This window comes from Natrix helvetica (genome assembly GCF_964273705.1).
Source record: "Natrix helvetica genome assembly, chromosome: 5".
NCBI classification, from domain to species: Eukaryota; Metazoa; Chordata; class Lepidosauria; order Squamata; family Natricidae; genus Natrix; species Natrix helvetica.
In genome coordinates this window covers 67,371,540-67,397,733 of record NC_138551.1, presented here as the reverse complement: position 1 = coordinate 67,397,733, position 26,194 = coordinate 67,371,540, and the positions used below count along the sequence as shown (strand labels likewise).

Here is a 26,194-nt window from a genome sequence, read left to right as displayed (position 1 = left end):
TTTAACATTCACTACATTAAACACTATTTAATTTGGTACAAATTTGGTACCAAATTTGGTACAATAAAAGTTTTAAGTGAATACATACTGTTGAAACTTCATTTTTTTTAATTGTTGGGAAATGGGTCATGCCTAATTATATAATCAGAATATATAATACTTCTCATAGTTAATATGCATATATCTTAAAATAATTTTTATTTATATTTTCATATGAATTTATATTAATATATATTTCAAATTTTGGGGGTTGTTTAAGGCATGTATCTGTAAATGTATCACTTTTATTTATGAAAATGGGTCTGATTACAACAAGTGAATAAGCAACTACACTGCCTTGTAAAGTAGGTGCTATTTGCATAAGGTGGCATAGTGGTTAGAATGCAGTATTGCAGGCTACTTCTGCTGACTGCCGGCTGCCAGCAGTTCAGCAGTTTGATTCTCACTGGCTCAAGGTTGACTCAGTCTTCCATCCTTCCGAGGTCAGTAAAATGAGGACACAGTTTGTTGGGGGCAATACACTGACTCTGTAAACTGCTTAGAGAGGGCTGTAAAGCATTGTGTATATAAGTCTAAGTGCTATTGCTATAAATTAAGGTATAAGAGTGAATTGTTAGAATTCATGAAGATGTTCCACGTTTAATGCATGATAAGACTGATGTGGTTGTTATATCAGCTTTTATACTATAGAATGATGTATAGGTGACATGTTAATTTTGAAAAATATCAAATCTTGTACAACACCTAGGTACAAGTGAGTAAGACACCCAGGATATGATATTTGAAATAACCATGGTGCTTATTGAAGCTAAGGAAATTTTGTTTTTCCTTGTATCTGGATGCCTAGATCATCTTCGAAATGATTGGTCAATTTTTTTATCTGTAGATTATTCATAATATTTAAGTAGCTTGGTATTACAGTACTGTGGTAGAAAGATATGTATAGGAATATAAATCTGTTTCAAATAATAACAGCTCTTATCTCATGCTTGTTTTGATAGCACAAAAGAGAAACTCTGAAGTCCACCAAGTATGTAGAGCTGGTTATTGTGGCTGATAATCGAGAGGTAAGCAAAACCTAAAGTTAAAAAAGATTGTGGGTATAAAGACATACATGTATTTATAAATTAATGGAATAATAGCAACCCTATTCTGAATTTTCCACACAATGCTAAAATAATAATCTATTTGGACATTTAAATCTTTGCTGCATTGCCTAACTTTGAACCAGAGGGAATGGAAATGTCTTCTGCAAATAAGGAAACATTTGTAATTTGTTTTCTTTCGATGTAGTTTACCAATTACAAGTTACATTCAAGGATGCATAAATTGTTGAAGTTTTGCTAAATAAATTCACAATAGATGGATGACACACTTTGTAAAAATTAGTGGAAACTGTGAAGTGTAATCAAAAAAAAATTGCACTGCATCCCCATTTGCATTTCTCTACATTTAAAAATTATCTATTAGTTAAATAGCAATATTTTCTCCCTGTCCATCCATGGCAAACAACTAAATGATTTTTTTCTTTTTGTACAGCATGAAGTGTCCCAATGCAACAATTGTGTGAGAAACAAAATTAAAAGTAACATTTTCTTTAAATATGAGAAACTATATTCTTTCACACAATCTGTGCTTGTTTCAATTATATAAGAATTCTACTTTATAACCAGTAGAAAGTTGCCTCTGGCCTTTTTTCCCTGTAAAATTTAGACTTTGGTTTTACTGCTTTTCTGAAGAAGGCAAGTTAGATTTATAAAGCAATAAATATAACTGTTGATAACTGAAATGATTAAAAATCCTTTCTAGTTTCAGAGACAAGGCAAAGATGTGGAAAAAGTGAAACTGAGGCTGATAGAAATTGCAAACTATGTTGATAAAGTAAGTTTTTCATTGGTACTATAATAATTTCCTCTGCTATAGAGCAGTCTGCTTGACTGATCAGTTGAGTCTAATCTTACAGTCGGGTCGTCCCGAAGGTGCTTTTTAAAGAGGCATCTGGAGTTTCTTATTTTTGTTTAAAGAAGTTTCACTTCTCATCCAAATTAACCTATGCTATATAATCTATTTCATGGCCATGCTAGATTCACACAACACAGACTCATCCCCAACAGCCTGGGCCTGGGTTCAACAGGGAAGGGGCACAGGGAAGAAAACATCCTGCAGAAAGCACAGCTTCACAATACAGTCCTTTCAGCAGAAACCGCCAAATGACTCTCTAAAAGGAAGCAAATGACCAGCTGTCTGCAAGGAATATAAATCCTTTCATTCCCCACCATCCAGTTACAGCTGAAGAAGCTTCTTGGATGACAAGTGAAATGTCTTCAAAGAAAAACCAGAAAGTCCAGTTGCCTCCTGAAAAAACACCTTTGGGACAACCGTGACCTGATTGACTAAGAATCTCCATAGGCATTTACAGTTAGGTCATATTAATACACTTGTATATAGAAAATCTGTATTATGTCTTTAAGAAGATGTTGGATAGCCATCTGTCTGAAACGGTATAGGGTTTCCTGCCTAGGCAGGAGGTTGGACTAGAAGACCTCCAAGGTCCCTTCCAACTCTACTATTGTATTGTATTGTATTGTATTGTATATAATAATACCAAAGCATGAGAACAAACTTGATGGGCCAGATCATGGCCTATCTTCATCCAGCATCCCCTCCCCCACACTGCCCAACAAGATGCCTCTGGCTTCTACTACTTCTACCACTATTTCTTTTCAACTGTTATTTAAAAGAATACTTCACCCAACTCAGAGGTTGTATAGCAGTAGTAATTTATGACATACCTGACATAATTTCAAGGCATTCCCTTTTGTATGTGCTATTTTAAAATGCTGTGAATCGATTGTTGTCTCTTATGATCTAGCTATCTTCTATGTAATTTGTCACATACAGTTTGCTGAGTGTTAGACACACAGCTCTTAATCAAATAGTACATTCTTGTATGCCATCAAATATTTTAGAAGCCATCCATTTACTGACTGAGAGAAGAAACTGAGAAGGAAGTTGTCCAATGAATTATTTAACATGTCTGTTTATATATCAATAATTGGTCTCTTTTATTAACTTTAGGAGTTATGCAAATATAATCCAGAATATTGATCTGATTTTCTCATCAGTTCTACAGGCCATTAAATATTAGAATAGTCTTGGTTGGATTGGAAGTCTGGAATGATGTGGATAAGTGTACAGTAACTCAAGATCCCTTCACCACCCTTCATGAGTTTCTGGATTGGCGAAAGATGAAATTATTACCTCGTAAACCACATGATAATGCACAACTAGTCAGGTAAGCCTATCAAAACCAAAACTGGAACTTAAAATTTTAGATGCATTATGTTGCTAGAGACATGACAAAAAGAAAAATCGGTGAATAGAAAGCCAATACATAGGCTACATATTGATACAATCCAATGCAGTATTCTACAGAAATGACAATAGTACCACATAGAAAATCCTACATCTACATCACATCTCTATTAGTAAAATCCAAAATTATGTTCCTATATAACTGTTTTCCCTGCATTCATTATTTTTAACATAGTTTCTTGTCTTCCATTAGTGGAATCTATTTCCAAGGTACCACCATTGGCATGGCACCTATAATGAGCATGTGCACCAAAGAGCAATCTGGAGGTATTGTTATGGTAAGTACTACAGGTACCAAGATTGATCCTATTTATGGCTGGAAAGAAACAAGCAGGGACAAAATAACATGCTCCTGTTCTGTCTTCAAAATCTCTGTCTATTTTTCCCCCCATTTTTTTTACAGCTATTTGAATTTACAAATGATTGAATAGATGCTTCCATTTTGGCATTTTATTTTTGCTTTTTACTAAAACGTTCTACCAAAACCAAAACACCACATAAATTGAAACTGTGCTATCTGTGTTTAATACAAAAGCCTTCCCAAAACTTTTTTGAGACATACTAAATTTGCTGCTGTCCAGAGAGATGTAACAGAAGCCTTTTTAGGATAATTGCTTGTTTTTTCCAATTCCCAGTAATAAGCTTTTGTTATACTGAAAGGTGACAACGTACAATATGCTGATGTAACTTTGAAAAAGCTTTTCTATTAACTCTGTTTTTGGTAGAAGGTATTTTAATATTGCTTTTGTAGCCTTTCCAATATATATGTATGTATGAATAAAAATGATGGACTATTAACTACCATGTAAACATGGATCTCAAAGAATTATCCTTAAGATATCAACTGTTCTTTACCTGAAGAGTTTGGCTTACATTAAAAACAACTGTAATGTCACAATATTTTTGCTTTCAGGCATAAATTAAAAATAAAACACATGGTTTAAAGTACAAATCCAGAAAGTATACTAAATGAAGTTCGAATGATTCCTCTAAGTGTAATTTAATAGATCTCCACAGGAACAGGCAGTATTGAAATTGCTCAGTTAAGCCTCTAAGTGTTGATGGGAAGTTGATTCTTCAGCAACCTCTTATTTTCTGAGGATTCCCTGTTAAATATAGAAGAAGTAGGAAATCCTGAAGCAGCTTCATTTAAGTCTTTATTGATTCTCTTGAAGACTTGTCCTGCCCTGCTTTGGCCTGCCAGAAAGGGATAACTAACTTCCCTTCTAACTGGGTAAAGGCAACCTCTGTCTTCATCTCTCCTTATTAAGATTACCAACAGTGTGTCATTTAAATCAAGCATTTGTGATGTTTCCCAGTGAGCATAAAGTGAATTTATTTAAAGTAATTTGCATTATAAAATAATGCAAATTACTTTCTGGCTGAAGAGAGACAACAACGCTTATATATCTGTACCAAGTTACTGGCAGCTCCTGTACCAAGATACTGATATATCCGTACCAAGTTACCAGTAACTTCCATGCCCATAAATCTTCAGCTAACAAATCGATTATGCCACAGTAAGCAGCAAATAAGTGAGGACTTCTACACAAAGAAAGCATGCAAATAAAAAAGAACCAGGAAAAATAAATGTTTTTCAAAACCCAAAGAAAAAGCATCACATCAGCATTAATTTCTTGTCTTGTATGGTTAAATTTTTTTGTTTTCCCAAACTCAAACATATCACAATGTCTCCTGAGGAGTGTCTCCCACTTTCCCCTTTTATGCCATAAACAAACTCATTGCTTTAATTGGTTGGAGTGAAAAAAAACCACCCAGATTTTAAACTAACCCAGTGATTTCTCCTTCCAAAACATCTGCAATTGATAAGTGAGAATATTTGCGATCTGATTGTACCATGGTTAGAAACAATAGTGAAATCACAGCAATTAGTATTTGTATATTTTAACAGTTGATATTTTTTTACAAGGAAGAATAACAGATGGACTCAGTAAGGAGATCTTAGTTTGAAAAAAACTGTTAAATAATAAATCAAACTGTTTACTTTTATAGACATGTCAGGACTGCTTGTGTCGAATGAAGAAAGATAACTATACTATTTCAGAGGGCATAGTAGCAATATCAAGCTTCAGATTTGGGGTTTGATGCAAGTGAAGTAATTGTTTGTCATTTGATTTTAAATATCTGGGGAAGGTTTATTGAAGATTTGAAAGTAGTAGGAATATTAAGAAAAAGTTATGCAATCATTCAGATCCTTACTTTAAAGAAAAATAAATCTGGGCACAGCACGTTTAGATTTTTTAAAGTGGATTTTAAAGTCTGTAAGTTAAATTGTAATAAAGCTAAAGGGAAAAGGAGCTTAAGATCAATGAGAAAACACAATTGCAAGCAAATCCAATGAGGGGAAAAAGGAAGATAGCAGAGGAAACCAAACTATTCAAAAAATTTAGTGAAAATCCGAAAATAAAAAGGACACTTACAAGAAATTCAGGGGGGGGGGGGGGAAATAGGAAACAACACAACAAACTGAGATTAACATACTAAGCAAGAGCTTCTTTTCATACAGGCAGCTAAAAAGCAAAGAGAGTAAAAAGTTTTAGAAAAACTATTCACCTTCTTCAATTTAGTAGATTATGTGCTTCAAACAATTGTGAAGAGCAGGATGAACAAAGATGATCAGAGAATAATTCTATTTACTTAGTAATATAACTGTTTACTTAGACTCTAAGTAGGCCTGTCAAACTGGTGACCCGTGGGGGAGATATACATGCAGGCCACGCCCATCCTGACTCCACAAAGGCAAAAATCGTCACAATCCGGCCTGTGACGGGATTGAGTTTTACACCCATGATTTAAAGTTTAATTTCCATTATCAGATGAACTGCATCTTAATATAATGAAGAAACTATCCTCAGATAGTGAAGAAACTAACTGGTGCTACCATATTGTTATCACTGAAATTCGTTTATCAGCCTGGTGGATTGTCAGATGACCAGAAGAGATCAAAAGTTGCCCTTATCTTTAGAAAGGAGAAAAAAGTAGATCTAAAACTGCAACCTGGTAATTGTACCTAAGATTGATTGATTGATTGATTGATATTAATCTTTTGGGGTTGAAAAAGAAACATGTAAGTCTTTGACTTAAAGCAGTATGTTTAGTGATCGAAGTTACAACAGCACTGAAAAAAGTGACTTATGACTGTTCTTCACACAATCGTTGCAGCATTCCCAAGGTCAAGTGATTAAAATTCAGATGCTTGGCAATTGATTCAATTGTATGACGGTTGCAGTGTCCTGAAGTCATGTGTTCATCTTTTGCAACTTTCTGACAAGCTAAGTCAATGGGGAAGCCAGATTCACTTAACAACTGCAATGATTCAATTTAACAACTGTGGCAAGAAAAGTCATTAAATGGGCAACATTCACTTAACAAATGTCTCACTTAGCAACATAAAACATTTTGTGGTCATAAGTTGAGAACTACCTGTACAGTTCATTTGTAAAGGTGATTCTGAAGTCCCAGTCTGAAAGTTCGGGGGGCATTGACAGTCCATTGCTGTGGTAATTGTAGATGTTATCTGTGATGCCACTCATGGTTTTCTATCAGGTTTTGGTGGCTTTCTTCAAAGCTGGTGGAGCTTCATAGAAATAGCCCAGGGCCCACAGTGGATTCTGTTAGCAGCTGCAACCCTTAGTTCCAGTGGTGGGATTAAAATGTTTTACTACCGGTTCTGTGGGCGTGGCTTGGTGGGCATGGCATGACTTGGTAGGTGTGGCTTGGTGGGCATGGCAGGGGAAGGATAGTGTAAAATCTCCATTTCCTCCCAATCAGCTGGGACTCAGGAGGCAGAGAATAGATGGGGCGGGGCCAGCCAGAGGTGGTATTTACTGGTTTTCCGAAGTACTCAAAATTTCTGCTACCGGTTCTCCAGGACTGGTCAGAACCTGCTGAATACCACCTCTGCTTAGCTCCCTTGGCTTTATGTCACAGCGATGTAGGGTTTCTTTCACAGTGTCTTTCTAGTGCTTGTGGATCTAGTTTTTCATTATTATATTGTTTGTTATATTTAATTGCATTTAATTTTAGGTGACGATGATGTGAACCACAGGGAGTCAGCTGAGGCTGGTGGTATACAAATTAAATAAATAAATATCTATCAGAGGGCAAGTTTATATTCACATCCAAAATTAAGCTTAACAAATTGATGATGAACTTTTCCCTTGGTAACAGCTACAGAAATGCCTATAATACATTTCTAAAATAAGCTACAATTCCTAAACATATTCTGAAATACCCATCATTCATATGAGTCTAATTAACACTTCAAGCTGATTACAGGGTAATGCATGCATATTTTGGGAATTGCTAGTTTTCCTCCCCACGTACGTCCTTCTTGGCATCATCACAACTTTATCTCGTCTTTCTTTTTCTCTCCGTGCCACTATAATGTATTTATGATTCAGTGCTGATGTTTTAATATTGAAATGTTCTCTGCGAGAAATGGATTTTGGAAAAAGCACTCATTTTCACAGAAATGAGTCATCCAGGAAAAAAATTGAGAGGATAATATATTAAAGGAAGACTTACTCTTTGTCACTAATCTGTTGTAATTACTTTTATAGTATTTCTTATTGCATTTGTAAATAACACACATAAATACCATTCAGGATATTTTCTGGTTATTTTTAAATGAAACATTGATGCTTTTCCAGATTCTTTTTGATCTCTCATGTATTTGATAGTTAAAAGAATGAATGAATGAATGAATGAATGAATGTTTGTGGATAAACTGGTATCAAATAACAAGAGAGAGAGTCAGAGAGAAAAAGACCCAGAGGACAGACTGCTTGTAAATTATAATCTCAGGCTAAATGCATGAAAATATCACATTGCCCATTTACTTAAATATTGTAAATAGCAGGTCAAACTCCTAGATCAATGCAGGCAAGACAGAAAAAATATATTTTTCAAATGCAAATAATAAATTGATCAGGTCTACCCAATTTATTCACTCCAAAGAGAGCAATGGGACTAAAACTGGTAGAATGCCATTAACAAATAGTCCCTCTGGATTGCACCTCACCCTAGGAGAAGATTGGCATATTGGTTACAGAAGTCCTGGGAAGAGTGATGTTATGCTGCATTGTGAAAACGTCTGACTTTATTTAAAGGTTTTCTCCAGATACAGAGAGAAAAGCTGATCTGATAAAGACACAAATTACATAGAGTCAATTTAGCAACACCTGCATATTTTTTTCATATAGGCATTGCAGGACTAATGCATGATCCTTGGTTCTAACTTCTGTAAAGCCAGCTTGTTCTTCCTGGTCTGTCCATCCACTTAGTTCATAAGAAGGTATATAGTGTACAGTTATTACTAAGTAGACTAATTCTTCTGTAATAAACAGAATGAGAACATCTTCTATTTTTATGAATTTTTCCCAATGGCTAAATCCCAGTTTCTGGTATATGGAATGTTGGATTAATACAAAGTTTAAAAATTAGCTAACATGTGCAAAACATCCCAAAAGTCAATTTTATTAATTCTTGTAGTATAAGATCATAGTTTATTATCATTATTATTGCACATTCCAACAAGATGCATAACAGTCAATTAATTTAATTAAATCATTAGAATATAACAGACAAACCAATGCACATTTTTACAATAAAATTTAATGGCTAATCTATTGGTAGTTGTAAATCCTCCACCTGTGATAGATAATCAACCCCTAATTTCCCATGGCACAGTTGTCAGGAGCTTTCAAGTGATGCAGTCCCAAATGACATTTAGAAAGTGATAACAAAGTCTTCAGAGAAGAAAAAGAGAGATTGATCTATTAAATTTCAGAGAGTCAACACTTCTCTGACTCTACTTTTTAATCACAGACTCCTCAAAACAAATCAGATTATTGCCTCTTGACCATCCTTCTAGCAAAAGCATCTAAACAAAGATTGAATCAATCTTTGCTTGGTTGCTGTTTTTCTTATCTGGGCTTTGCAGCAACTTTTCAGAATTCTCTCTTTCAACTTGAAGAAATGTTTCCTAATTTAAACAGTTATTGTTAGGATCCAATCTGGGTTGGTCCCCAAGCTTAGTCTTCCAAGCTCTCCGACTCATGCTGGAGCTCATCCTCAGGTAACGTCTCTCTTACCAGACTTATTTTGGTGTGAGAGAAGTTCCTTGAGAATGGGCTCTAGCATGAGTCCGAAAGCTCGGAAGCTAAAAGCCCAGTGACCCATCCAGATTGGATCCTGTAACATTATCCTGAGACATGTATATTTGCCTTCATTCATTGTTATTGTTAGGCCTGGCTTCTGAAGGCAGAGCGGCAGCTAATAATTCCGCTGTACCAGTAAATGACATTAATGTTCTTTAAATCCCTCCAGGCTATATAGGATTTCTGATTGTTCATGCCTTGGTGGTGTGCCAAAAGAGTTAATCAGCCTGGTTTCTAAGGTGTCATCTAAAGAATTTTCATTAGACAGAGTAGCTGCTTAAACTTGGTTGTCAAGGTCACAGATAGTACAGAAGCACTGGGGACATTATCAATTGGCACTATACCCATGTAGTTAATATCAATGTCATTTGCAACAGCTGTCTCATTTGAAATAACCAACAGATTTACTTTCTCATTATGAAACAATTATGCTGGAATAATAATAAAAAGTTGCTGATAAGGTTGCAAAAATAGTCAGTCAATAAATTATTATTATTATTATTATTATTATTATTATTATTATTATTATTATTATTATTATTATTATTATTATTATTATTATTATTATTATTATTACATTTTCATTTTATACAATTTGGACCCCAGGGCAGTTAATATGAGAAGATTCCTCTTTCTGCCATGTCAGGATTCGTTTCCCTATCATGCTTGGCAACCATTGGATTGCATTAAAATCAATCTGATGATATTACCAGCAAAGGAGTGGACTCAGTAAGGAGCAAATGCTTTCCAAGAGAACCACTAATCTCTATTAACTGTATTAGAGAGAATCTGTAATGTGATCTGGTTAGATTGAGCCCAATTATTTTGCTTTGAAGTTCCTTTTATTTTTGTGGGTCAGTCTAACTTGGGAATTAGTTAATATGTGGTTATCCAATGTGCCAATTTGCTGAAGTCTTCAGTAATCTTGAACTTTTACAAAAGCTGACAGCCTATCTGGATGTTTTTTTCAAAAATGTTTTGAAGTACCGGTAATCCTTGACTTATGACCGATTGTTTAATGACCATTCAAAGTTATGATGGACTTTTAAAAAGCTACTTATGAACCATCCTCGATTTACAACAGTGACACTGCCCACATCCATGGTCACATGATTGCATTTTGGACACTTGGCAGGCAGCTTGCATTTAAAGCCAATTGCAGAGACCCACAATCACTGGACTGTGATTTGCTTGTTTTCAGAATTCTTTTTGACAATTTTCAGTTTTGTTTTGTTTTTGCAGTTTTCAGTAAAAAAAAAACTTATTTGGAAGAATCGCTTCGTTAAGTGACCACGTGCTTTGCTTAATAACCATATTATTCATTTTATGACACCACCGAACTCACTTTACAATCATCATAAAAACAGTCATAAAATCAAGTCTGGTGATGTCTCTGCAATAACCTCTGACCAAAATTCTGGACTCTATTGTGGTTGTAAGTCTTTTAACATCCACCCTTTTTGTTTTACTGCTATTATTCAGAAATAACCTGACAGATTATTACATTACAACTATATCTGTTGTAGAATATGCCCGGGGCCACACTGATGCCAAACTGCAAACGACAGCATTTAAATGCGCTGCGGTGCGTGACGATAGTTTGCGCAAGCGCGGTGGCGTCGTCCACTGGTAGTTGTTGGTACGCCTGCGCAAGGTCGAGTTTTGCAAAAACTCGGCCTTGGCCCAAGGAGTGCAGGAGTGTTGGACTACAGGCACGGGGTATGGGTGAGCTTGCAAGGCCTTATTTACGGTCGATTTAAAGTCCGCGCAGATCCTAATGGATCCGTCGGACTTTAAAGGAACTACGATTGGCGTCTCCCAGGGTGAAAAATCAACAGGTTCGAGGACGCCTTGGTCAATGAGCTTATCCAGCTCCGCGTCCACCTTAGCTTTAAGCGCCAGGGGAAGACGGCGGGCTTTGAGGCGGATAGGGGCCACGGAAGGATCTAGATTTAGGGATATGGGCGTGCCAGTATAGCAACCCAAGGAGGAGTCGAAAACATCAGAGAATTCAGAAAGGAGGGAGGAGAGGGATGGGAGGGGGGACTGAGGAGAGGGAGAGATGGAGTGAACCCCCGCAATAGAAAGGCCTAGGGCCTTGAACCAGTCCAGCCCCAGTAAAGAGGCTAGGGGCTGCTTTATGATTAATAGGGGCAGGACAGCTTGACGGGAGCCGTAAGAAACGTTAAATTGTCCACAACCCAGCAATATAATGGAGTTGCCCTGGTAGTTGCGCAGCCGGCAGTCCGGGGGAGACAGGTGTTGGTGGCGGAACCAGGGTAGGAGAGAGTGAAGGGTGTCCCAGGACATAATGGACCGGGCCAATCCAGTGTCCACCTCCATAGAGCAAGGGACACCCTCGATGCAGATAGGGAGGTGTAGCTTACCTCGGCCCTCCATAGTTGAAGAGGCCGAGTCAACCTCAGGCCAGAAAGGCAAGAAAAAAGAATTGGTGGCCATTGGAGGCACGATGTAGGGTTCCACGTCACCCATCCTCGTCACCAGTGTTGTAGTTCAGTACTGAGGAGACGGAGCCGCTTGTAACTTTAACTATTTATTAGTTTAACAGAACTGACAGGAACTGAAGAACCAAAGCCGTCTGACAGCTATTTATACATGCAGCTGTCAGACGGCGAACCAATAGAAACAGGGTATTTCTCCCGCCGGCCGGCCGGCGTGCCTAGGCCAATCAGAGGGCTTCTACGCTCGACTGCCCTCTGCTGGCCAGGCCCGCCGGTACGCAACAATATCTTTCTTCAGAAATAATTTATCTTATTCGTTATAAAGGGTGGAAAAGGGTTTCCAAGAGCTGATTAAGGGGCATTTAATTGTATCCAAGGCAAAGTAGAGAATCAGAAGACAATGTGGGGCTTTTTTTGTGATCATTTCTCCAGGAAAGAAGATAGGAGGTGTATTATACATTGCTTCTACGATTTTGAGCACCGATTCCCATTCCAGAAACATTGTATCTGTTGGAAAATAATTTGATTTGTCTTCCTTGTTTGCTGTCCTCTTATTAGTTGCTTTTTAAAAGGAAAATATTAGTTTCTTAAATTTCTTTGTTGGGTTTGCAAAAATCAAAGTGCTTGGGATGTTTGCATAATGCTGTCCTTTCCATTCTCAGTATTGTCAGGATATGCATATGTGCACCTTAAATAAATAAAACCAAACACTACAGATCAAATTGGAACAAAATGTACGGCCCCAAATGATAAAGCAATACAACAATAAAAACAAAAGAACAAAAGAAAAGGGCAACATAATGACTATCCCAGCAGCTGCACAATGTTTGTTATTTTTCACTCACCAGCTGGCTGGATGGTGCAAATCTGCAAGCTATTGTAGAGGTAAAATCTAGTGAATTAAGAGCTCAAGAGGCTGCAGGGAACTGCAGAGGGCTAAACTTGACACTGTGTGGTCATCCTTGGGGAGTCAGGGGCCATCAGGTGGCCTTAGAAAACCAATCCAGGATAGAGACACAACAGTTAAAAACTCCCTTGCCAATAGTTTCATGTATTTGCATTTGCTGTTTGCTTGATAGTATTAATAAACTTAGGAAGGAAGAATGATGGAATACTTTGGCTGCAGTTCACCAACTAATTAAATCAGAGTACTTGGTGCCAGGCCAGCAGATTTTGTCCTTTAAAACAACTTGGAGGAACTGGCCTGTAGTATTTAGCACAAAGCCTGTTCATGGTGGTGAGAGCACAGTGTCATAACGCATACTCTGGTGACAGCATGGTAACCGTGCTGTTCAATCAATATACATACAATAATGATGTAAGGAGAATCCAATTGTAAGGTGTTTTGTGAAGTGAACTCCCTGCCCCATTTTTTTGTTGGCTGTCATCAAGTAAAATATAGTATATTGCCTACAAAGGGCTATATTCACTAGTGAAATGAAAAGCAGGTAAAGTTGCAAAATAGGAAGGAAAGACAGCAGCGTAACTTACGGTTGACTGAAAGGAGAGCTTTAGGAGAATGCAAAACTAGAGATACATTTAAATACGCTCATATAAAAGATAGTGTCCTTCAAGGTTATCCAACCTAACCCTCTGAACCTTGATACATACAGTATGCTGGAACACTTTATCTTGAATCTTGTAATAATCCTTCCAATTGTTTCAAGTGCTTTATTTTTTGTTCTCTGAGCTGATCTTTTTATCTTTGCTTCCCTACTTTTCTTTGAGATTTAAGGCAAAACAGAATAGCAATCAAGGGTGCCCTGGAAGGAGAGGGCAATCATCTGCCCCCTATACAAATGCAGCAAATATATAAAAAAGGAGCAGGACTTTGATTGGCTTCTTAACATTTTGGCTTCCTATGCAAATAACCCTGATAACAATCCAGTTGTAAGGCAACTGATTGCAAAACCACATAGTGGAAATGGCTCCACTGCCCAATTGTTCAGTTCGATTATCAAAACGTGATTTGATTGTAAACTTTTAAGGACCATGCTTCATTGAAACCATCCTAATTTTGGGCTCAGTGGTTGGAATCATCCAGGGATGGGTTCTGGCAGGCACTACTTCTGGTTCGCTCGTGTGCACTTTGCGTGTGCAAGCTTGATGCGTGCGGCATGCACATGCACTATGTGATTACAATTGTTCTGTGCATGCGCAGAATCAAAAAACAAGGTGGTGCCACCTATGTCGCCGCTGGGAAAACCGGTTTGGGGACGTGTTAGGCCTGGGTCGCTGCCGGTTCCAGCAACCCAAGCCGCCAACCCACTACCAGTTTGGCCGAACCAGTCCAAACCGGTAGGAATCCACCACTGGAATCATGGATGATTTCAGGTTGATGACTATGAAACATCTTGTAAAATCAATTGACAATGGAAAACAATTGAAAAATGGAGGGGGGTAGGGAAACAGACCAGAAAATATGGACTTCTTCTGGCTTCCTGTAATTTTCTCATCAACGTGGAAGTTTTCAATTGTTTGTTTAGAATGTCTTTGTGTAATAATTTTGCTGCATTATGGTACTTCCTGTCTTGAAGAATTTGGTCTAGATAACTATTAAACCTATATTCAGAAGACATCAAAGAGTTCTGATTTCCTACTTGATGATAATGATGTTGTCTTCAAGCTATATCATTCATTGCTTTTCTCCAGATGTGATACTATCTTTGCGTTTATTTATTTCAGTGATTATTGAAGAGTATGAGCATTCTAAAATTAAAGGAAAAAACCAGAAGCATGGTTTGGGGCTTAGTTTGCTTCTTTAAAATAAAGTTTACTATTTTTGTACATATCAAAAACAAATGGAAAAACTACATAACAATATCTCTTCAATCTTTTTTCTAGTTGAAGTAGAGACACTTTATAACACTATTTTCCAGTATGCAACCCTTTTTAGTTGAAGTTAACACACTTTATTATTTGTTTCAATATTTATTAATATAAGGAATAGTTCTTAACAACTATTCATTAAATATATAAATTCAGAGTTTCTAATACTACATAGATCTAGCCAAATCAGGGGTGTGCAATTTTTCTATCTTGGGAGAACTTGACCCATTCTTCCCAGAATTTGATTATTCCCACTTATTTTATAATTTCCCCTTCTGTCACATAAACAAATTTATGATTCAGATTATAATTATAATTCAGTCCTCCAGATATTGAGGGGCTCTGGAGCCATATCTAAGTTACATCTGAAAAAGTCTTTCTCATGATACCATTGCTGCAATCCTTCAGCCTCTGGTGCTCATGGGATATATTGAGGGTAAATAAAACATTTACTAGCCTGAAACTGGTATATTCATTTCTTTTTCAGCCTGACAAGAGTCAAACAGTGTTCAGGATTCAGTGATTTCTCTGCCATGTTTTTTTCCCCAATTGGCTGCACAGCATAATAAATACTACATAATGTGGTTTATAGCATTCAAGAATTGTTTGAGTACTTTAAAAGAGAAACTGGTTTCACTTGTTTTACAGCTGTCTGTAGAGCAAAGGAAGTAATTATATCAAAAATAGACATTAGAATTTAGTAATTTAGCATAAACTAGTAGCTTCAGTGATGCTGGAATCACTTCTTTCCCTCTTTATGGGTCTGATTACTGGATTCATGTGTAACACAGCCTTGAAAATCCATGACAGATCCTATTCAATGCAATACAATGAAGGTGGGGGAAAGCAGTAACCTCCCCCACCCCCAAATGAAGACAATATTCTTCATTCTCTAAAAAATGTCAAGATCACATTGGCACAACTGAATATATTAAAATTACTATTATAAAGTTTTGGATGAAATACATCCAAATAATTGTATTCATTCAATGATCAAAAAATAATAGTTGTTCTGAATTGATAGGATGTTTTCTTTCATTTGTCCTTCATATGACAGTTTATTCATATTACCAGAAATTATGAAATTTAAGCCACTAATACACTTGAAATTAGAATCTTTTCTTTAGATTTTAGACAGTTCTAAACATCAATTCTCAGTGCTCAAAAGAATGCTTGAGAGGTTATGAAGAGGACCTTTTTGAAGAGTACAGTTTGAAGGATCATTTGAATAACAGGCATTTAGAAAAAGATATGTGTAATAATTGCTGACTGATAGCCAAGTATTCATTTATGATATATGTCTAATCCATTTGGGGAAAGGGATATAAGGAGAACAGTTTTGCAATGAAATAGGTGGATGTCATATAGGGAATATTGTGGAAAGGTTGTCATGTAAGTGTTTGAATCAAGATGTCAATCACTGAAATGAGTTTCTGTTGGGATATAATTGTAAAAGAAAAGAAGAACTTAATGCTACTGTTACTGACTACAAAATTCTTACCCAGAAAATTGATACTTCATTTATATTACTCTACTGGTAGTGAAAGGAAAATACACTTTCTACCAAGATTTTGGAAAACATGTATTTATGCCAAGCTTTTGCATGATTTCTTGCATCATAATTTTTATGAATAATTACTTAGGTTTTATACACTTGTAGATTTGCATTACTTTATTTCTTTGTCATTCATGAAAGACGCATCATTATATAAAGTGAGTCCCTTAAAACATTACATCAAGGCTGTGTGAAAGCTCTGTCTCTGTTTGAATATACCATCAATCAAGTCCCCATTTCCTGCTTCAATCAGTGCTACACATTCATGTGTGAACCAGACCATGAATAGGAAGACACAATTACATCACAGAGTCCCTTTCATAAGAGCTGAATCTGAGATCACCATCGCAGCCCTTTGTTGCAATGATGTAGTTGGGCTTCTATAGAAATGCGAAGGCTTCAAAAATTAATCAGAATACCCACTGTTCCTGTGGAAATTCAAATACAAAAATAATTTTGGAGCGTTTTCTCTGAAGCTATTGAATGGGCAGCTACCCAGAGGATGAATGTTTCTTCTCGTTCCACTTCTCAGTACCTAGGACTTTTACCTTCTCTCTAGAAGACATGACCTTGCCCACAGTAGCTATATCTGATTGCTTTACATTAGTTTACATGGCATAGACTGTACATAGACATAACAGGCCAGCATGGAGTATCTTTCAAGTCTGAGGTAGGCTGAGTTTATGCACACACAAACAACTGGATGTTATTCCATTTGAAATGCAACTATAAAACATTTCCTTCATACTGCAAACTACTTCAAATAATATTACATACTGCTAATGTAATTCAATACTTTTCAGAGTATATTTTTCTATAAACAACATTTTCTTCAATAATTTTATTATTTCCTGTCTGTAGACAACATTTATGAAGTTGCATTAACTGCTGATATAAAAATAGCTTTCTATTACTGCCTCAAATGATTGCTTTTCAAACAGTATTACAATGCTGTTTGCATGTATAACTCCTAATTAGATAAGGCAAATACGAATTTGGAAAACAGCAAGTGTCTGAGCAGAGTAGTAATAGGTATTGGGTAATGCCACTTTCTGAGCCTATAATTTTTTTTAATAAATTAGGGTGTGTTCCAGGATTGGATTGTTTATTACGATGAGATTTGTGTGCTTTCTTTTTAGGATCATGCAGACAATCCATTGGGGGCAGCAGTAACTCTGGCTCATGAACTAGGCCACAATTTTGGTATGAACCATGATACACTGGAAAGAGGTTGCAACTGCAAAACAACTGCAGACAAAGGGGGCTGCATTATGAACCCTTCAACTGCGTAAGTGCAAATTGTATTTGAAAAAAATATTTGCCTGTTATTGTAGCTTTCCTTTTAAATGAGAGGTTATACCTCTGAAAACTTTGTAAGAAGACGTCCTTTTTTTTGTAACAACTGGACATTAATGCAGAGATCCTACATTAGAATAAAAATATTCTAAATTTTCAATTTTTAAAGAAAAGAAATATATTTTGGTACTCGTCACACCTCCCAGAACCGATTAATGAGGAGTACCAAGGTACCACTGTATGGTTGTTCAATGGTAGCTTGGTAGATCAAGGAATGTAGGGAGTATAGTATACTGCCCCTCAGCAAAGCCTTTAACAGATCTCTCATGGTGTTCTCCTTACCAAAGTTGTAAAGAAGGTTGCAGAATGACTGCACTCCAAGTCTGCTAATTAATTTCACCTTGAGAGAAGTACTGAGTGGAATGTCCCAGGGCTCTACCCTTTGCCCAGTGCTGTTGAGCAGCAGGGTTTGGAGAGGGAATGAAGGGGATGCATACCAAATTTACAGATATACGAAACTGGGAAGAGATGGCTAATACTTAAGAAGTGGTGGATTCCAAAAGTTCTAGAGAGGCTTGAGCAGTGGGCTAAAATCAATAGGGTGGATTTAACTGGAAGTTCTGCATCTAGGTAGGAAAAATAAAAGCCACAAGTATGTGGTGAGAAGAACTGGCTTAGCAACAGTACACAGGAAAAGGATCTGGGAGTTCTTGTAGACTACCAATTAAATGTGACCCTGCAGTGTGATGCAGCTGTTAAAAATTCAAATACTATTTTGGAGTACATAACTAGGAACACACAATTTAGGTTATCAGAACTGTTCCAATTCTACCCCAGTCACAGCCCAATAGTATTCTATTGCTGGTTCAAATAGTTTCGTCCTCATCCTGAATGCATTGCTTGTTTCTTTCATGGAGTTTGTGACTTATGTTTGTTCATTTTTTTTCTATTGCATGCATTTATTGCTTGAAGCTCTGCAAAATCAAAATAAACTTGTTTTAACTAGTTCAATTTGTTTAAATCATGATGTGCTCAATTTAAGGGAGTGGGTTACATTTTTTTTTGCTTTTGAGAAGATGGTTCTGATCTTCTTTTTCATTGTTTTTAAATGTGTGCATGCACATAAATGTGAACATTGCCCTTTAGTTAAAGATACTGCTGCCAGTGTGGTTTTATTTATGAATATACATGGAATTTATTTTCTGCTCTGCTGCCTATTGTTTAAACAAAATCAGGTGGCTATAGTAATACAAGTGCTTCCTAATGATAGCCTGGTTTACCAATCACATCCAGATGTCAAGTCCATTATAATCTCCTTTCTTGTTTCACTGCTGGTTTGAAATAAATATCCTTTTCTCTTGTATCTCATGTTATCTTCAGAAAGCTGAAAATGCTTAGTTCTGAATCAGCCAAGACCAAGAATTTGTACTGCCTTGTTGAATATTCTATTACTGGTTTAAATGTTATATCAGAATTTTTAAAGGAAATTTGGGTGATTTTATAAATAGACATTTTCATTAGCCCAGAAATTAGTCCAGAAAAATCACTAACTCACAAAATTGCTTACAGCCCTTCAAATCAAACATTTTTTTTGATAGATACCTTGGGTCCTAATAGAAAAGATAATCTTAGTTCTTTGAACAACTTCCCTAGAGGTATTCTTATTTGTCACAAACAATTCCTACATTTTGTTTTTATATTATGTAGGAGAAATGATGATCAAGATTTGACAGATGAGATCTCCAAAATAATAATAATGAGATATATTATCTCATGCAGTTCTCATTCTCAATAAGGAGAACCCGTGTTACTTCTTCTTTTCTCTCCAAAAACTTAAGACTTGTAGAAACTAAGTTTCACCAATACACATTTCCACATCTTTCACACTGAAAGTCTAACTGCCCAGATTAGGTTGGAGTTCCAGAAGATTTGAAGAGGAACACTATTGTTCATTTCCCATATATCTTTTCACCTTCCAGCAAGCCCACCTCTGCTCTTGGTATGTTTCTCATTCTGGATGCTGTTGCCACACCCAATTCACATGGACTCTAGCTATTATTTTGAGAACTATCTTTTGTCATGAGAATTTTATTTCGCATGTCTTGTTGAGATATCTTCAGTTTTCATTCTCCACATGAAATCTTCCTGAAAAAACCCTTCTGCCTTTTGGACTTCTTTCTATTCATACAAACAGGTTACTACTTCCCCATAGCAATATATCAGTTGGCATTTTATGCTAGCAATAATATATTGACATGCAAATACTGATACAAGGTCAGTATGTTGTATCATTTGCATACATTTTTGTATTAATAGTGCATCCAAATTGCATGATTGTAACAGGCATAATTGTCTTTACTTTGAACCTTCTTCTCACAAGACTGTAACAATTTCTGGGACACTACATTTTCACCATAGCATCATATAAGTGCTTGCAAAAAGCTTAAATGAAGTACTACAGGAAAAGCTTATTTAACAGAGAAACTTCTTTGAAGATGATCATAATACTGTTAAGATTTGTCTGCTTGGTTTTCTATTAAATGAATTGTGGCTAGGGGAAGGGAGCATGTCATGACACTTTATTTTAATGAATTTGAAACCAGGCCATTTGTAACCTTTGCCCAGCCCTAATTAGTTTACAGGCTTAGGGAGAGGCCATGCCTCCCAGTAGAACATGATTAAACTGCTTCAGCTCAACAATTTTGATCCAGCTGCTGAAATTATTGTAAGAACAGACAGCAAACAGGAAATAAATGAGTGTATATCAGTGGTCCCCAACCTTAATGGCTTGGCGGTATGGCCAGGGGTGGGGAACGGGGAATGGGGAACTGGACTGTGCAAGCATCACTCACATGAGTTGAGCTGCATGCCTGGGTGCACCAGCCAGCCACTCATGCCTGCCCACTTCCAAACCAGCCATGATCCGGCCCTGGTCCGCAGCTCAGGGCATGGGGACCCTTGATGTAGATTACAAATGTACATGAAATTCAGCAAATAGCCTCATGAACACAGCTGGGATGCTAGACTTCTGCTGCACTTCACTAGATAGTTTGGGGGATTGAGGAGTATATGCAGGGGCCGAGTGAGTGTTGAAAAACTGACTAACACTAATTGCTTTGTCCAGTAATTATGTCATCTCTCCAGGTCCAGAAAAATAAAAAATAAAGATGAGCTGAAATAATAGGAAGCATTCTAGTAGGCTGTTTAGGATGAAAGACACCAATAGGTTAAATTTGGTTTCTGATACAACAGTTGTTGTGATTGGCCAGCATTGTTCTGTAACTCCCACCACTGATATAAGTCTTGGTCAACATGAATTTGAGTATAAATAAGATCAGATAAGCATTTTTGAAATCATGTAAGTTAGCCTTGATAAGAATTGTATTCTCAATAAAATTTGCTTGGAAAATAATTACTTTTGATTTTAGAACCTGACATCTTTCTTATTAGGGCTGTGCAGCACTTCATATTTGATTCTAGAAAGATACTTTAGAGCATTTGGAGATGTAAGCAAAACCTTGAATGTGCCTTTCTGCAACACTTGCACAGTCTTCACAAGTTAGACCAGTCCAGTTTATATATGTATATTACTATTCCAAATATCTTTTTAGTTCATTGCTTCCTTCTTTCCCTGATTTCTTCCAGCAGTCTTTTTATAGACGTGTGTCTGAGTATACGACCTAACAATGTCTCAATTTTCTTTCTCTGATGGCCTTTTTGAGGCTTCTTTATTCCCGTGACATCCCCTGGACTTGAGGATTTGATCTTTTTATTCATCCTAAATGCCTCTTTTCAAAGCCTCCTTGAATATGGTTCATGTCTCACAGTTACAAAGAAGAATTCACCAGATGTTCTAATTAGTCATTCTTACTCTTAATTTTAAGTCAATTTTCCTTGAGGTCAGATTATTCTTCATGCTTAGAAAAGCTTTCCTTTCTAAGGATATTCCTGACAATTTCTATTTTCTTTTTCACTTCACCAGCAGTCTTCCTCTCTTCTGTGAACAAGTGTCCAAGATAGGTACAGTTCTTGGCTTGTATAAAATGTTGGGGATTTTTTCCCCTTAAAAAAAATATTTATATATGACCCAAAGTTTTCATTTGGTGTATTCTCAATTAGAAGCTCCCGGTTCTTTCCTATTTCTACCAGGACCACAATATCCTCTGCATATCTTGTTTATTTTCACATCCTCATATTCAGTCCTGGTCCAGTGCTTAGTTCATCCAATATTTTTCAGTGTAGACATTGAAAAGGTGGGGGTAAAGGATCGATCATGGCACACTTCTTTCTGGATTTAATACTTCTTTGAAAAGGCTCCTTCAAGCTTTAAAGACTGCTCCCAACATAGATTCATTAAAATACTAACGTCTTTGTCATCCTTTCCAACTCAGTAGCAGTTCAAGCCTGCTGAACTGAATTGCAAGCCTGGGGTTGCAGTTCAAATGCTAGATGCATTTTACCATTCTTTGGATTTCAATAGGGATTTTGGCATTTGTTGAAGTCTTTCTTAGTAAAATAGACACAGTTTACAGCACTGCAATTTTTAAAATAAAATATGAGATCATATTTTATAGCATAACATAAAGATCAGATAAATAGTGATAAAAATAAATAACACAACTTGAGTATCCAGAAAAAAATAGTGGTGTTATTAACGGTGTTACTAACTTAAGAACTGCAATGATTCACTTAACAACTGTGACAAGAAAGATAGTAAAGTGGGACAAAACTCACTTAACAAATGTCTCACTTAGCAACTTAGAAATTTTGGACTCAATTGTGGTTGTAAATTGAGGACTACCTCTAGATAAAAAGTGATACCATTGAAAAGGTATTATTTAAACAAGTGTTGTCATTTAAAAATCACAATGGAGCTGTATTCAAGATACTGAGCATCATCTGTTTCATTTATTACTATGATTCCTGGTCCCAACTTACAATATGAAGAAAGAATATATGGGCACGTGTGACTATGTTCTGCCATATGTATTAAAATGGAATAAAATAAGTTTTTGACTAAGCAACTGCAACAGTAACAACTAAAGATTATCCTGAACTTGATTTTTAACAGATTATTTAAATAGTTGGTATATTAAGAATTCAGCTTCTTTGAAGCAATCTTCAGTGAAAATTCAGAGATAAAAGAGATGTCCATATGATGCTATTGAAAGGCAATGATATTAGCAATACACCATACATCATTTGTATCCTGCTTGCTTAAAACTATTCTTTCATCTTTCATTTCATATGAGTAGCTTGGGAACAGTAACACAGTGGAAGTTTAAAGCAATGTATTTGTTTTGGCAAGTAACTTACCTAAACACTGCCAATTGATGTACATTGAAAGCTTTAACTCTCTGGAGAGTCTTTGGGCCTCTCTGAACGATGATTTCCAATACATATGCACACTTACTTCTACACATAATGAGATCAGAAACAAGCTTCCATCCTTTTTTCAGAGCCCATATTCAAGTCTATCTTTGTGGGTGATTGAGTTTAATGTGGGTGCTCTGCTTTAATTGCAATAGGGAGCACATATCCTAAAGTTTGATTCTTGAAATACAAGGTCTTTCCTTGCTTAGATAGTCAGTCCTGTGTGATGTTTTCTCCTTGTGGAAAACACCATAGACTTATACATTTTTAATAAATAGTAATATCCAGTTTATTTATTTTTTATTCTCCTAGAACAGGAGTTACTTTCGTGAAAATTGGGCTAACCTTTTTATAAGTTAAAAAAGAAGAAGATTCATTCCTATTTGCATTACGTGTATTAGAAACAGACAATCCAATCCACTCTGAGGATTAGCTCCAGAACTTCAGAAATGTTCTCACATATTCTGAAAGCTCTTAGGAATGACTTTAATTTGCCTTATTTTTAGATGCGTTTCTTTAAAGTTTGTTCTTTTAACTACAGTGATACCTCGGTACCCATTGTTAATTGGTTCCAGGTGGTACAATGACTATCAAAAATAATGAGTACCAAACAATTTTTTCCCATAAGGAATAGAGTACTGAGACACAAGGCAGCCAACAACATCAGGTTCTAGCTTGTGTGTGGAGTACCAAAGAAACGCTGAGCACCGAGACCAAATTTTCACATCAGAATGTGCCAAGTAACAAATTTGGTGTGTTTCAAAGCAGTTGAGTACCAAGTTACCACTGTAATAAAGTAATTGCATCTTTCTTATTTTGAGGCAGAGTACCATGAAATTATGAGCAAAAAATATTTCTGTTTATCAGCACATATGTACATCTGATAGATTTCAAGACTTGGAAGGATTTATGCAAGAAAGGAGTGGTGTAACGATCAGTGGTGCCTCTTCCAAATGTGGTACTCTGGAAGTAGGAAGAAATCTAAAACATTAATAGAATGAAAGAAACCATTAAGCCAGCCAGCTAGTTAAGCCAAATCATAAAACATCATCACAAAGCAGCAAAATTATATTTTCCAAGATTGATCAACTTTCCACAGTACTGAATGGGGGAATGGGAACTTTAAAGATTATTATTACTTAAGGCAGTGCTTCTCAATTATTTTCTGTCATGCCCCCCCTAGGAAGAAGAAAACATTTCGCGTCCCCCCCGCGCGACTGTAAATAGTATCATTTGTCTATAAAATTGTTATAAGTGCACCTCTGCATCCTTGTCTCCCACCGTAGTCACATGCTTTCTTTCCTCTTTCCCTCTTACTTGTCTATCCTTCCTTCCACCCTCCCTTCCTCCTTCCCTTCCTTCCTGCCTCCCTTCCAGTTCCCTCCTTCCTCTTTCCCCCTGCCTGCCTGCCTTCTTTCCCTCCTGCTTATCTATGCTTTCTTCCTTCCTTGCACCTCCCTCCCTTCTGCCTGCCTGCCTTCTTTCCTCTTTCCCTATCCTCCTATCCTTCCTTTCTCCCTCCCTCCTTCCCTGCCTCCCTTCCAGTTCCCTCCTTCCTCTTTCCTCCTGCCTGCCTGCCTTCTTTCCCTCCTGCTTATCTATGCTTCCTTCCTTCCTTGCACCTCCCTCCCTTCTGCCTGCCTGCCTTCTTTCCTCTTTCCCTATCCTCCTATCCTTCCTTTCTCCCTCCCTCCTTCCCTGCCTCCCTTCCAGTTCCCTCCTTCCTCTTTCCTCCTGCCTGCCTGCCTTCTTTCCCTTCTGCTTATCTATGCTTCCTTCCTTCCTTGCACCTCCCTCCCTTCTGCCTGCCTGCCTTCTTTCCTCTTTCCCTATCCTCCTATCCTTCCTTTCTCCCTCCCTCCTTCCCTGCCTCCCTTCCAGTTCCCTCCTTCCTCTTTCCTCCTGCCTGCCTGCCTTCTTTCCCTCCTGCTTATCTATGCTTTCTTCCTTCCTTGCACCTCCCTCCCTTCTGCCTGCCTGCCTTCTTTCCTCTTTCCCTATCCTCCTATCCTTCCTTTCTCCCTCCCTCCTTCCCTGCCTCCCTTCCAGTTCCATTCTTCCCTCCTTCCTTCTGCCTCCTTCCTGCCTGCTTGCCTTCTTTCCTCTTTCCCTCCGGCGTGTCTGCTTTTCTTTCCTTCCTTCCACCTCCCTTCTGCCCTTCTTCCCTCCCTCCCTGCCAGCAGCTCCTCCAGCATCCCAGCTGGAAGCAGCAGCACAACAGTCGCCGTTACCAGGGGCGAAGGGGTGGCGGTGGCAAGATCGGGCGACCGCCACCCCTTTGTCCCTTCCCCAACAGCGGCTGTTGCGCTTCCGCTTCCAGACGGAATGCTGGCGGTGGAGCTGCTGGCGGGGAGGCGAGCTACGTGGTGGCGAAGACGGGCGGTCCCATGCTTCCCTCCCTCCCACCCCCGCCCGAGCAGGCTTCTTGCACAGCTCCAGCCCGCGGCTCCAATGAAAATCCACAGTCCGAAGTGCTGCCACTTCCAGGCGGGATATATTATGCCTCGCCCACGCCTTCGCCGCCGTTGCACCCAGATGGAAAGGGAGCCTTCGCGCCCCCCTTTACGGAGCCTCGCGCGCCCCACTATTTGAGAACCGCTGACTTAAGGGCAGATCATATTCTCCTTCCTTCTGCTCTCCATCACAGCATCTTACACAAACAACAAAACCCATTTCCTACCAAATGGGGGGGAAAAGGCAGGCAATGGAGCCATAATTTATAATATAATGTAGCCGTTATTTTAAGCAATAGATCCAGATCAGGGCTCTCGGGAGAGGTCGAATTTGAAGTGGAACAAATGAGATATTTTCACTCCACTGAATAAAAATGAAAATCTATTCCAAATTACCCCATCCTCTTTTGAATTTGGGCTTCCCCTCCATCTGATTCAGAGCTCCAGGAGAAATGGAGGAATAATATCTTGAAGCTTTGGAAACAGTCAGTCCATGTATATCAGTGTTTTACTTAAAGTTTCTCTTAAGTTGGGCTCCTATGCTGTACTTGTGTTTTGCCTTGAATGATATCATCGGAAACAAACCAGGTGGAAGGAAATTGTGTGGAAACCTGGACACAATGAGGTAAAGCAGGAGAAGCTTGAATTTCTACTTGTACCATCTGCTTC

General features: G+C 37.6%; 1 protein-coding gene across 1 annotated transcript in view; it reads left to right on the top strand.

Moving 5' to 3' along the window:
- The window catches only part of ADAM12 (ADAM metallopeptidase domain 12), a 294,296-nt gene that overhangs the window by 194,608 nt on the left and 73,494 nt on the right, over nucleotides 1-26,194 (top strand). Inside the window, exons 7-11 of the mRNA XM_081954809.1 lie at nucleotides 1,002-1,067; nucleotides 1,810-1,881; nucleotides 3,126-3,295; nucleotides 3,569-3,653; nucleotides 17,543-17,691. Coding sequence (XP_081810935.1) covers nucleotides 1,002-1,067; nucleotides 1,810-1,881; nucleotides 3,126-3,295; nucleotides 3,569-3,653; nucleotides 17,543-17,691 — 542 coding nt within the window. The remainder of the gene's footprint in view (nucleotides 1-1,001; nucleotides 1,068-1,809; nucleotides 1,882-3,125; nucleotides 3,296-3,568; nucleotides 3,654-17,542; nucleotides 17,692-26,194) is intronic.